Genomic DNA, 14,369 nt, shown 5'->3' with positions numbered 1-14,369 from the left:
TACTTCAGCCACATTAATTTCTTTTTCTTTGCTTATCTTGGTGTGAAACGCTGCTGGTCGGGCTTGGAAATGTGACGCTGCAGAAACTTAATCCTAGTACTGATTTTAATAAAATCCTTGAAGTGCTGAGGTCAGTTAGGCTTTCTGAAAGTATGGGAAAAATAATGGCTTTTATTAGAAAATGCGAAGACTAAAATGAGGCCGTTGTCTTGCAAAGGGGAAGACAACCCAGTTAATAATGTATTCAGGGCATAGAGGCCTTACTAGCCAAGAACTTTGTATTCCACGAGGTTCTCACAGTAAACTCTTTCAAAACACGAATTCTTATTAATTCTTTAGCTGGCATCTAAAATGGCAAAGTGTGTGATTAGAAGCAGTTAGACGACGAGATCTAGCGGGGAAAAACCGAGCAGGCTTTCAGGCCCCAAGTCTCGCCGCCAAGCTGGGCCTGGAGCCGCCCCACAGCAGCCTGGAGGCGGTTTGGGGCTGCTGACTCCAGCCCTCCCGAAAGGGGTCGCCGCAAGGCGGGGCGGGCGCGGGCCGCCCGCGGGAAACGGCAGCATTGCGCGCACTGTGCCAGCGCCTGCCCTAGCTGCAGCGCGTGAGGGCGTTTAAAATGCTGCTTGGATTTTAGAATCTGTTGCTTTGAGAGACTTTTCTGTATTTCTGTGTAAATAAAGGTCTTAGGGGTGCATATGTGATAATGAAGGTAGAAAAGATGCTTCAGTTTGGGAGGCAAATGGCTGGATGAGACGTTACAGGCAACAAACAGGTCATGAATACAAACTTTACCTTGATCCTTTGGGCAATTATAAGAAAAGTATGTAAATGTGTTGCTTGGTCATTATTGGACTGATACTTCAATAGGGGACTCAGTTCAATATCTGGAGAGTGGAAGAACTAAAAGGAACCTGGAAGGCAGGACCATACCAGTGCTTTGGAGAGGAAAGGACTCCTGGACACGCGTTATTCTCTAGATGAAGCGCTCCTAAATGCGGCAAAAGATGCATTTGCCATAGGTCAGAAAGCCAAAATTTTGCACTGGTAGTACTGGATTTGTTTCCATTTCTTACAGTAGGACTAAGAGGTAGTAAATCAACATTAACCCTTAATTTTTTTCCGCTATCGTTTTAATTCTGGTATTGAAGAAGAGAACATGTGCTTGCATTAAGAATTTTGTTTATGTTTTACAATGCTTTTTCCCCCCCTAGACACTTATGTCTAGATAATACTGCTGTCAGTGTTTAAAGTTAATTTTCTATTGTAATATATCCGGTACAGCTATATAATAAACATGCTAAGATGATCACGTGTGCAACTTCAGCATTCACACATTTACATTTGATAGTAGTTGGTTTAAAAAAAAAACAGCCAGTTTCTTCTGCACGTGCCTGTCAGTTGAATTCTGCTGTAGGTGTTGGTGAGACAGTTACCTAGGAAAACATACAATTCTGAACTTGGGTCATATTCAAGAAATGAAGGAAGAACTAGTTGGCAAATATTGTGTTGAAAGTGTAAATTAAAGTATAACTTTCAAGTCTACACGTGTTAACGATTTGTGGTTTGAAAAAGTTTTCATATTTAAATTTTTAAAGGCTTTTTCCCTCTCTTTTAAACTTTGATTTCTTTTGTCTGGTAATATAAGAGTATGTTATTAATATACATTAACAAATCCACAGTTTTGTTTTCCACAAGTCTTTAATTCCCTTAAATGTTTTAAAATGTAACTGATGTGATATATCAGAACTTAGGTGAGCATTCAGTCAGTCAACAGGTTGAGTACTAAATTCAGCTGAACCGGTAGGAAAATAAGGGCAATAATACTAAAGATCCTAAGTGCTACTATTCTGCCTTTTTATGTTCTCATCTGCCAAACAAATCTGCAAGTGTGGAGTGACTTGGTGTTTGAAGATACTGTCTCGAAGCAATAGTCTGTATGAATGAATGACTTTGCAGTCTTAAATCCTTACTGCTGTTTCCATTAATGTACGTTGCCTGGAATTAACTAACAGGCTGGAGGCTCAGCGGAAACTATATGCAGTTTTTAAAAAACACAAGGACAAGCCTAAGAAATAATCCAAGAAAACAGGGAGAAATATTATATTATGTTTTAGTAGTTGAGGTTGTCCTTGTTGGAGACAGCATGGGTTTGTGTTCATGTACTAAAACAGAAAATGAAGTATCTGTGTTGTATTAGAAATTGAGCATATTTTTAAAGAAATATGATCTGTCTCTCTCCCTCTGGTGTTTTTTTTTTTTTTTAAATTTTTTTTTCCTGGGATTGAACTGAAAACCCAGCTTTTTTATACTTGTATTTCCCTCAAGTATATTCTCTTTGCTGCTTCTACTGTGAAAGTTCACTAGATAGTCATTTTACAAAGATATCTAAAGCCTTCATCTTTCTTCATGGTTTGCTCTAGTGGAGTCTTGCACCTGCGTGGACTCTACTGCACAATTTGCACTCCTTGCTGTTTCGTTTATATCAGTATTACATTGGTTTTACTTTTTGAGTGGAAGGTTGAACATCAGTAGTTTCAATGCTATTGGTAATTCCGATTCTGCTTTCGTGAGATATAACTTCTTACACACTGAAGGGATTCAGACATACTCTAGTATTCCATTGATCTCACTAGAGTGTTTATAAAGATGCAGATGCAGCTGGTGTAGAAGGGGTAAGTAATCAGTGTATAATTTTCAAACAGAGTGTAAGTCCTCATTATAATTTAATGAAGACTCTACTATTAATTTTGCTTTATTAAACCTGTTATATAGGAAGCAATGTGTGTTCAAATCGAAAGAAAAATGTGTCTTACGAACACTGATTGCATGCTAGTAGGATTTAGATAACAACAACAAACAACAACTAAGCATGAACTTGGGAGAAAACATCTTATTTTCTCTGTAGACACACTGATTTTCTCTGTAGGCACACTGATTATATGACCACAGTGGAATATTGTCAGACTTTTCAAAAGTGAACACTTCAATGACTTGCATAACATCAACAACTGGAATGTATCCTTTCTCCCATTTCATTTTATTTAGATGTTCTTCCTGAACTGTTGGCTAATTTACAAAATGTTAATATTTGGACAAAGGAGGTGAGAAAGAAAATACAGGAAATAGGTTGTTCATTATTTAAATCATAAAAACAAATTAAATCTGCTGTTTACTTCCTGCTCTTAATGTAAAATGTATCATTTGACTAGGGGGAAATCATACCTCGTGTCCTGGTTACCAGAGACTATTAGTGACACTCTGGTTCTGTGAATACAGTGATTCACCCCACAAGTAAATTTTCTGCTGCCGGACAGGTGTCATATGTAGTCTCCATTCTTTAGTGTGTTCTTTAAATAATGTGATAGACCATGTCATACACTTTTTTTACTTCTGAATTTTGTTCTTTGAAAAGATGAAGGTTTTCTGTATTCCTGCAATAAGCCATTTATCCTACATCCAGTTGACATTTACCAACGCTAAAGAAAGAGTGGGATCACCCTAACTTTCCTGTATTTCATACTTTGGAGATTCTCATAGCTGTCACGAGAAAAATAACTCGATTGTTATTAGAGCAGTAACAGACATTTAAAGTTCAGAATCATAGAATAATTTGGGTTATAAGGGACCACTAGAGGCCAAGCAGTTTAAACCCCTGCTCAAAGCAGGGATAACTTTGAAGTTGGATCAGATTCTCCAAGCTTCATTCAGTCAAGATCTGAAAATACCCAAGGATTGGAGAATCTACAGCTTCCCTGGGCAACCTGTTCTGCACAGAAGGGTGTGCATTTTTTGATTGAAAAATACATGGATTGTCATGACCAGCTTTATATTAAAATATATATCTATATCTGCGTCTAAAATTTCTGAAATTACTATTACGATGAGTTACCACTACCCTGAATTTAAATAATACAAATGGTGCAGAAAATATTTATAAATTGTGTCTGCATGTGGCAGTGGCCCAGGTTAAATAGGTTTCTGGCAATCTGTGTTACTTCTGTTTTGTATAAATGTTGCTTATTACTGGATGGATTCATGGAAACATTTTTTTTGGTATTTAAAGATTACTTTTGTTGTTAGTTTTTAAAACAGTTAAGATAGGAATGGATTTGAACAGCCGTTTATTTAAATAATTCATTTTGTGGGGTTTTGGTTTTTTTTATTTATATAGGTATAAGATTTATTTATTGTAAAGGATATGGAGCTTAAAAAATTCTCTCTCTTAGGTAGAAGAGCTGATGAATGCGCTGGAAAAGACTAGGCAAGAATTAGATTCTACCAAAGCTCGTCTTGCCTCAACACAGCAGTCTTTGGCTGAAAAAGAAGCACACCTGGCTAACCTGAGAATAGAGCGAAGAAAACAGCTTGAAGAAATTTTGGAAATGAAGTAAGTACATTGATTTCGCTGATTTCTAGAAAAATTAAAATAACTGCTTTCTTGCCATAAGAGAAAGGGTTTTTTCTGTAAGTATTTTTTCTGCATATATATTTAAGTCTGAATCTAAGGACTTGTAATAGTTCTAAGACTGCTAAATTCCTTTTAAAATATGGAAATGCAAAAGTTTTCATTTTGGAAGTACTCAACAATTGAAATGAGAATAATTTTTTGAAAGCTGTCCTTTGTTAAATGCAAATAAAATATCAGTACAGCATAACAGCATAACTTCCATAGAAATTGAGGGTCTAAAGCCCCATCGTTCAGTGGGAATTCTGTGTTGGAGTTTCTGTTAGCGTCAAATTCAAGGAAAGGAGTTTATTAACATTATATGGATGGCGCAGTTTATTGCATTGAATTGGTTAAAAAAACCCGCAAACCCAAAACAACAAAAGCCTATTTGCATACACATTCTCACTATGTATAAGTGTACAGAACTGAAAAAGGAAGATAGACCTATAATTTAAATCTAACTTCCTACCCACAGTAAAGGTAAATATCTATAATTATGGGATGTTAAAGCTCTGACATGATCTCTAAAATTGGCAAAAAAGAGTGAACCTGTTATGACTTGGCTAGGCTGGTAAGTGTGTAGTTAACATTCAACGAAGAAAATTCACAGTTGTAATTTTGGAACTGTTCTATTGAGGAAGGAAAATAAAACCCAAAACACTTAAGCCATATATAACTTCAGCTAAGTTGTTGTAGATATCCATACATTTTAAAGGAAGGTAAATAATCAGAAAAAATTATTTTAATAATGTCCTTGTAAATACAACAAAGTGGAAATGGAGTCATATGCTTACCATAGCTTTAGAAAAGTAGGTTTTAAGAACAGCTACCATGTAATATAGGTGCACAAATATGGTAATGTAGGCATGAATGTTTCCAGTGAAATCAAAAGAACTTCTGCTTTTGACTTTAATGAGGTCTATATCTATACAGAAAAATGGGAGCACATATGAATTAGAGTAGTATGTATGTGATATTATATTCTATAATAGATAATTTTTTTCATTATTCTGATTTTCTTTTATATTTACATATTAATTCATCTATGATAACTCACATGCTCAGTGCCAGTATATTTCCTGCAGTCATCTATTTTCTGTATAGTACTTTGCTCTGTTTCTTTGAGTGCATGCTTGTTTTTTTGTCCTAATGGTAAGATTTTTTTTTCTTTTTATCATAATTCTCAATTATTGAGCAACGGGGGGGGGGAAAAAGCAGTATCTTTAAATCTGTTACTGTGACTTTTTTGGTTGGGTACACAGAACCTCACAGACCTGTGTAAGGCATGTATCTTCAGTCTGGGAAGTGAGGCTGGCAAAAACTGATGAAGTTTGACTTTTCTTTGGATAAACACTGTTCTATTTTATGAATAAAGGACTGAGTGGATGGTACTAGTGGTGAAAGACCCAGTATCAAAGGTCCAAGTTAGGGATCATTTGGAATTTAAAATGAGATATAGTGTGTTTTTACAGTATCAATTTTAAAAGTAAAATAGTAAAATTAGAAGAACATTTTAAATTAGCATCTAAAAATTAAATTAATAAAAAATTCTAGTTAAATGTGTGGGTTTCTGTTTTCTTTTCTGTGAGTAGTCATTAGTATGGTTTCTTTTGTAAAAGACTTCTTTTCTTATTTTTCTTTTTTGCCTTTGATTTCGTAATTGCTACTTTGTTAGCTGTATAAATATGTAGACTTTTTCTGCCATTACCTTTTTTTCTATCTTCAAGAGAAGCAATTGTTCATATACAGTTTTCATCTTTAATCCTGAACTGACCTAAAATTCGTTTGAAATTCTAAGTTAATAACAAAACCCTTCTAACCTGTAATACTAAAATACAATTAATTATAATGCATACTTCTTCCTACTTAGGCCACAGAGGGTTACCTAATCCTCTACTAGATAGCTTTCCCAGCTACCTAGCCCTGTGTCATTACTTGTAAGAGTCTGATACTCTAACTTAAATACAAATTACTCCCCCTGAAATCTGTGATTCAGCTAATAACTTAGAATTAGAACTCACTTTCATTAAAAAAACCATATATTCTATGACTGCTTTTAATTCTATCCTAACTTTAGTTTCTGTGAAATATGTTAAAAAGCTGAGCTGATATTGGAGATGGAATCAGACAGAACTTCTATTGCTTCTGGTGAGATGGAAAGAAATGAATACAGCTATCAGATGTCAGGATGGTTTTGCTGGTCTAGGAGATAGGAAGTAGAATTAATGAACAAAATAAAATATATAAAAATCACAGCACAATATTACTGAACAGAGAGAACAAATAGAATAATGACAGAAATTCACATGATCATATTTACTTTTTTTTTTAACTGCCTCTTTAACATTAGTACTGAATCAGAGAAGCAAAAATGAATGTACTTTTTTTGAGCTCTGTGTATGGGAAGAACTACATGACTGCTATTAAATAGAAATTAAACGTAAATCTGAATTTCAGATTCTTTAATAGGATATACTAAACAACATAAATTAATAGATACACATGTATTAGAAAATGTCTTGTAGAAATAATTCAGATATTTCATTACAGTAGCTTAATTTTTGAAATTGCTCACTGAAGCAAGTGTATGACCAACAAACTTTATAAAACTGCTGCATTACAACAGAATATACTAAATATGGCATTGCATTGTTTTAATGAATAAGGTATTCTCAAAAACAGATTGTAGAAGCTAGCTAAGACCCAGACACCCACCGACAGAATAATGATAATTCTGTGTTGTAGTAATATACTAAAATAGTTTGTCTTCTCTGTGATAGTTTAAGGTAATTTATTAATTGGCAGCATTGACCTTCTATTTATAATTTTTTTAATTTAATATTGAGTTATTACAGTTTTTGTCTGCTAGCTTCCAGTTAAATAGGCATGAACTGTGTGTTTAAGAATGTTCATGATGATTTCCAATGCTTATATTATATTCAAGTTCCAAACATAACTCTGCATTCTAGGCCCATCTGGCTGACATTGCCAAGATCCGTGTTAATTTACTGGCTACAATCAGTTGTCAGTTTTAGATAACTTCTTCAGTTGTCATTACATGTTCCCATATATATTTAGTTATTTAAGGAAGTTTAGAATAAAAATGGATAGCAGCTTAATCTTGTTCATTACCTGGTTGGTCTTTTTGAACTGGAAGCTAGATAAGTACCCATTAAATGAAAGATAGTTTGATGGAAGGAGAATAAACATCGAGTTATTCTTAACTTGATGCCAACATGTGAAAAAATAAGATTTATTTTAAAGAATTCCAAAGTGTTAAGTTTGGAGAAGGATTTGCATTTGCATGTTAGTTTCTAAATATGTGTTTTTATTTTTTTTCCCAAATGTCTATTAAAAGTATTACTATATTAGTTCTGGAGGAAGTATTTTTGTTATGCTCATATTATTTTAGCAGTGCACACATAACTCATACTGACATTAATGGAAGTTACACATACATGTTAACAGTAAAATGCAGCATGTGTTCAAATCCATCATTTTGCCTAATTGTCTTAAAGCTTTGTGCTCTTTCTATCTCTGAGCATTGAAAAAAAAAATCAATGCACTTACTATTTTTTAATTAGTGATAGTTTAAAAAAAATTCTGTATTGCATAGTGTGACAAAAGGCATGTTAATGTTTTTTAAAAATGTATTTATCATCCATAGAAATGTTTCAGTTGGCCTGAACTTAAAAACTGGTAGTTAGAAATATGTGTCAAGACTACTTTTTCCAGACATCGTTTTTGTTTTCTGAGCAAGAGGAGCACAGCCTACTGAGAACTTCACAAGGCTTGCCTAGAAAAGCTTATTCATTTTGTAATATGAAGAGCTTGAGGGTAGGAGAAATTTCTGCGCTGTGATGTGGTGGTGTTTTTTTCAGATGTTTCAGAAATGCCATATTTGTGGAGCATACTTTCATGACCACAAGGTGTCCACAATGCTTTCATACAGATGTCTTTTCCTATATGGTGGTTCCTTCCAAAACTCATGAACCTGCTTGTAACAAAATTAGATAGCTGTGTAGATAGATAAATGAGTATTTATATAATATTAAAATTGCTTTATATATATGTATGTGAAATAAATGCCTGTTCTTATGGGAAGTGGATTTTACTCTATGGGATACATCATCTTTTTAGAAATGGTCAAAATTAATTTTTCCTTTGAAAGATTGACCTGGAGAGCTAATAGTCATAAAAGAAAGTCTAACGGCATGTGAGGGAAAGATATAAAAATTATTATCATCCTTTTTGTTAGTTGAACTTCTAAATTATATGCATGTAATCTTCAGGCTGCAACCCCTGAAGTTGAAAACAAAACAACACAACCCCCCAAACCCCCAAAACTTTTTTTATCAAAACTTGGGGTTTTCTTGGTTAAAAGCCCTTAAATTAACTTTCTGTGGTGTTTACTCAGAAGTATGTTTAAATACAAGGTTAAAAAGAAAAGAAAATTGTTTCCTTGTGGTTTTGCATTAATTTGGTGATCTTTCAGTGACTTAGTTACATGTGACAAACATTGCGCTTAGTAGTGAGTGACCATGGGATTAATCCCCAAAAGGAATGAACTTCATGTTTTGACTTGAAGATCTGTGAATTCTTAATTTTTGAGATCCAGCTGTTAATTACTGTTTCCTTTAGCAGTCAACTCAGTACACTCAGTGCTCTGAAGCTTTCAGAGTATCCTGAATGAAATTCTTGCCGAATTTGAAAGGTAATTTCCTTGACTTTGATAGAGTTCATGCCATCACCTGTGGGTACTGCTAAATCAGTTTTGTTGGAAGTGACTTTGCCTTGAAATTTGCTACAAATTTCCAGAAGAATATATATTTTCCCTTATGTGGAATAAATCAGATTACTTCAGTAATGAAACATTAAAGATCTCCTAATAAAATAACCAGGTACTAGTCCTTTCATTCAATAACAAAAATAGAACATTGCTGTGCTGTCTGAAAAAACCCTTATTTTTAAGTTAGATTTTGCAGTAAACTTTCTTACAGTGGCAGTACAAAATTAAACATCCCTTCCTTTGTTTAAGAATGTCCACCATTTTTTTCACTGAAAATAATAAATGACTATTGCTTATCTCTGTTTTTCAGTAAGTTTACTTTATTCATTTAACAGCACCTGTGTATAGTCAAGGATGAAATATCTGGGGGAAGAAGGGGATAAAATGTTTGTTCCACCAAGCATTCAGTCCCACCAGCTGCCACTCTTTGCAGAAGTGCTGAACACATACTGCACTTTTACCTGCTGGGTTAGTGGTTCGGCTGCTCTGCCAAACAAGGAGAGGGCACTTATATTTGCCACTAGATGCCAGTCTCGGGTGCAAGACCATGGTCTGGATCTGCTTGGTTCAACAAACAGTATGAGCAGCTTCACAGAGTAAGCAGGAAGCCTGTCTTGTTGCAGGGAAGAGAATGTGTCTTGTCCGTTTGTCTGTCACCTGGTCTGATTGGTCCCCTCCTTCCTTTTAGTGCAGGAAATTCAAGCATGGCTTCATAAGGGACTTTTGAGGGTATTGCAGGGATGAAGAGGGACTTTGAATGGATTCCGGAAGTCAGGGATCACAGCCTAAGGGCAAGACTGTGTAAGATGTAAAACCAGAGAGACACAGTCATTTTGTAGGGAAGTCAAAATGCTTTATGAAGTACTTGTGCAGAAGTATAAGGAAGTTTACCATTCATCTGGTTTCTGCAAACGTATCCCTTTTTTCCATCTATAAATTTTACTGGAGTAGAGTTGGGGATTTCACATCTGTGTAGCAGCTCAGCAGGAGCTGCAGCTCTGACAGGGGCTGTTGGATGTCCAGAGAATCTAGACATGTTTCCAGCACCTGGACAAATCAGCTCGTGTCCCTGCCTTACGGTCTCCTATTACTACTTCCATCCATCACCATCTCAGACTGGCACTTGGGGAGGGAAAGGGAGAGGAACTCAGTATGGTTTCCTTTATTTATGTCCTAATTACTCCACCCCAAAATGTTATGTCACCCACAGGATAATGGTTTCTTCCTCATTGCTGTGGGTACAGCTATGGTCAAAAGTGCTTCTGAAATCTCTGTGTGAGTAGTAAATGCAGTGCATCTGGAACATTTCAGAGTAATTGTGTAGGCAATTCACCTGTTCAGTGCATACACAGGCCAGAAGCATGACACTCCTTGACAGGAAAATCCCTGATGAAATTGTAGAGCCTCTACTTGCATGTAGTCATGAAGTTAATTTCCTTTTTTGGGGTCTTCCATATAGCAGCAAGGATGAGGAAAGCAATGTAGCAAGGTAGGAGAAACTGGCAAGGTGATTTAAGGTTGGAATGACTCTTTGAAATTGCTTGGAACTTGCTCTTTAAAACCACTTAAACCAACAGCTTCCCTGTAGACACTGTCTGCTTTCTGTGTCGCAGTTAGGCAGTGCTTTCCCCCCACCCCCTTCTTTTCAGAAAGGAAAGCAAGACGGTAGATAACAGTTTCTCTTGCCTACACTGGAAACTGAGGTGTTTAGCTAAAAGGTTTGGGCAAAGGTGCTTAGTTTATGCTCCGTTTTTAAATGCTAGTATATTCTAAATAGAGCCAGCACCTACCTTGGGGATAGTTCTAGGCTGAATAAACAGTAGTGGGTACGTGACATTAAAGGATACTCTTTGAATTGAAGTTTAAGCAAATACAACAGGGTCAGATTTCTTAGACTATTATAAAGTATTATTTTGAAAGTGGGATCATTTTAAAATATTTTTTTCTACTTTGTCAGCTCTAATACAGCCTGTATTTTGACAAAGATAGCAATGATAATTTCTCTAATGTGAATTCTTTAACATATCTTTACTTAATAGGTTAGATAACAGACTAGTGTATAAATAGGTGTGGAGAAAAAATAATTTTCAGAAAGCAGTTTACTCTTTTTTGTACTTTTGTTAGAGGGATTATTTTGACTAGTTTCAACTGTGGTAAAGTGTACTATAAACGTGTTCAGTGAATGGATAGCAACTTGATTGTCTCAAAAATTGTACCATTTCAAACGTAGAACACTAGACTGTTTTTTAGTAACCTGTGGACTGCTTCCATTTAATTGTAGGATTCATGCTGAGAGTGTAGAGAGTCATATCCCAAGTTAAATACAAACAAAACAGCAGGATGTTGATACAACTGTGACTTCCATAGGAAGTAGTTAGAATGGTAATGTGGTCTCCTTCTAACTTGGGTGGAAAGTCTCTTGTGACTGCTTTCGCCCCACAGACCTGTAACACAGCATGCCTTGACTAACATTTTTGACACCAACTTGCAAACACCGTAAAGATTAGAGAAACCCAAATGAAGGCTTTGTTCTCTGGAACAGAAGCTTTCTTGACTAAAATGAAGAGATGTTTTTCTTTTGTAAACAATGAAGGGGCACAAAGCAATAAAATGTTTCTCTCTGTGAGAATAGAATGAATGAACTGTTTACTTGGCAAAGCGCTTCTCTTATTTAAAGACGTATGAGTGTCACCAAGTTCCTATTCACTTGAAAGCCTTATATGTTCAGACTAAATGACAGTATACTTTGATCTTATAAAATAAGATTCATGATGTTTGAAATTTCATCAGCATGGGAAGAAAGTGTGCCATTTCTTTTCTTTATTTTGTTCTTGTTAAGGTCATAGATTGTCACCTGCTATTGAAGTTTAATGAGATCAATTGAGGATTTCTCTGAAACATGATATGAGAGGCTGTATTTTGCCTGCTTTTATATGGGTATCCAAGCAAAGGAAGCTGGAGCCTCTCCCATGTTTCCTGTCCCCTTTAGACAGTGGGAGAGTGCAGTAACAACCTTTTCAAAGTGTTTTCCTCCCAGCAAGGCAATGTATTCCTGTCTGTTATGGAAAGACCGTAGTGCTTCTTATGTCACAGAAGCATTGCATGAAGGCAAACCAGAAAGAGCCAGACAACACATATTATGGTTGAAATAGATAAGCAGACTTTTCTGATCTAGAAAACGGGTCTTCTTGAGCTTGTCGTCTTCATCTTGTAAGTATTTTGGCTTAATTATCATGCATTTCCATTAGTAATGTTCTCAAGAAACTATAGAAATTTAAGCTTCTGGCTCTCTAGTAGTAAAAATGATCTTCCAGGTTCCTATGATCCATATGGTTTGAGGCATCTGCCAGGCAGAAAGAGGCTTTGATGGTAGTTGCCCCTCTGTATCCTAGTAGCGCACTTTTCTTTCCGATTTTGTTGCTGTTATTCACTACCCATTCAGGTACCTTGCCTCAGTAGAAAAATAACAGTCAATGCTCCAGCAAACATTTTATGTTGGAAATTCCACAATACTACTTAGGGGGTTTATTCCTCGAGTGCTTTCCCCGGAACCTGAATGGTAGAGAGATCAAGGGGATACTGCAGCTGCTTTATGAGGGAGAGGCTTAAAGACTCTTCACTCTGGGGAGGGGAAGGCAGGGGGAGGATATGTTTGAAGTTTGCAGAATCTCAAAGGAAGGCATAAACTGAATGTAGAACTGTTGTTTGCCAGATCCCCCCGGATGAGGAATATCAGGCACTTCCTGAAGTTAATCAGTGATCAATTCGAAAGAGAGAGAGAAGTGCTGCTTTATGGAGTGGTTGGTGACCTTCTGGAACATGCTTCCACAGAGAGCAGGGTGGCATCAGCTGGTTCAAAAAGGGATAAGACAAATTCATGGACAGGAGGTCCATAAATGGCTGCTACTTTATACTCTTCAGATGTCGTTCTTGAGCTATGTTCCTAAAATTTATTTTCGCTCTGATGTATTAGCTCTTCCCTCCCACATTGCTCCCTTACACTGAAACACACATATTTAATGAACAGGTGATTTTTAACACTTTTTTTTGAGAACCAGTTATATTAAGTCAACTAAGGCACTCTGGAAAGATTAAAGGCCACACTTTGAATAACCTTTTGCATCTTCTGTTGCACTATAGTGTATAAGTGGATTTACAAGGTGATACAAGTGACAAAATAATTGTTTTAAAGTGCGAGTTATAAGAGCGAGAGATGACAGTTACGTTACATTCTCTAGTGATTGAACCACTTAGAAGACAGACAGGATTAATAGTACTTCAGGTTTACAGGTGTCTCAAACTGCTCTGACGGACTTTGAGATGCACAATATTCTAGTCTTTTGTAATGCACATGAAAATTTGAAGAAACAATTGTAATTGAAAATCACTATATTTGCTTCTTCTCTTTTTTCCTTTTTTTAAAATCAACCTCTTTAAACTAAAATGCTTTTCTGTTTTTTACTTTATAAATGTGTTAGGGATTAAAATACAGTGGTTTAATCTATGATTTATCTTGATTCGTAGCATTCTAAATTCATGTGAGGTGGAATAGTATTCAGAACAGGACACTGGTGAGAAAGATAGTACATAAAAGTGAGAAGGGACTATGAGTTAGTATTCAGTGAAACATGGGCAATGGTAAAAGGAAGGGGGCTGTACAAACCTGAAGAATGAAGATCCAGGTCTGGACTCTTCCAAAGGAAAGGTATAGTTTGAGGTCTGTTTCTGTTTTCTAAGGAAGCTTACTATTTTTATCTAAAGTTAACTTACTTTAGAGTTTAGCAATCTTAACTTCTTGGACAAAGAAGAAAAAGTGTCTATGCTATCTACTAAGTATTAAACACTTTTTGTCTGGTTCCTATTGTACAACTTTTTTTTTTTAATGTAAGAAAATATAGGCAACAAAATCTTTTTACCAGAAGAACAATACTGTAGAAAAAAATTGTACTCTGTAATTACTGATCTTGACAAAGCTATATATGGTTTGTTTTAAAACTACCTTAAAAGTGTTTTTATTAGCTAAAAAATTAGTAATGATAAAAATGATGAAATAGGATGGCATTTGTTTTGAAGTTCAGCCAGCATGGGAAAGTGAAGGCCTCCACCTCTGATAATATACTCGAAAGAATAAGT

General features: G+C 35.6%; 1 protein-coding gene across 1 annotated transcript in view; it reads left to right on the top strand.

Annotated features, from left to right (window-relative positions):
* Positions 1-14,369, top strand: part of ERC2 (ELKS/RAB6-interacting/CAST family member 2) — a 499,899-nt gene that overhangs the window by 266,510 nt on the left and 219,020 nt on the right. The window contains exon 16 of the mRNA XM_059823475.1: positions 4,227-4,387. Coding sequence (XP_059679458.1) covers positions 4,227-4,387 — 161 coding nt within the window. The remainder of the gene's footprint in view (positions 1-4,226; positions 4,388-14,369) is intronic.

Source organism: Gavia stellata, chromosome 12 (genome assembly GCF_030936135.1).
Source record: "Gavia stellata isolate bGavSte3 chromosome 12, bGavSte3.hap2, whole genome shotgun sequence".
NCBI classification, from domain to species: domain Eukaryota; kingdom Metazoa; phylum Chordata; class Aves; order Gaviiformes; family Gaviidae; genus Gavia; species Gavia stellata.
This window is presented reverse-complemented; position numbering and strand designations above follow the sequence as displayed.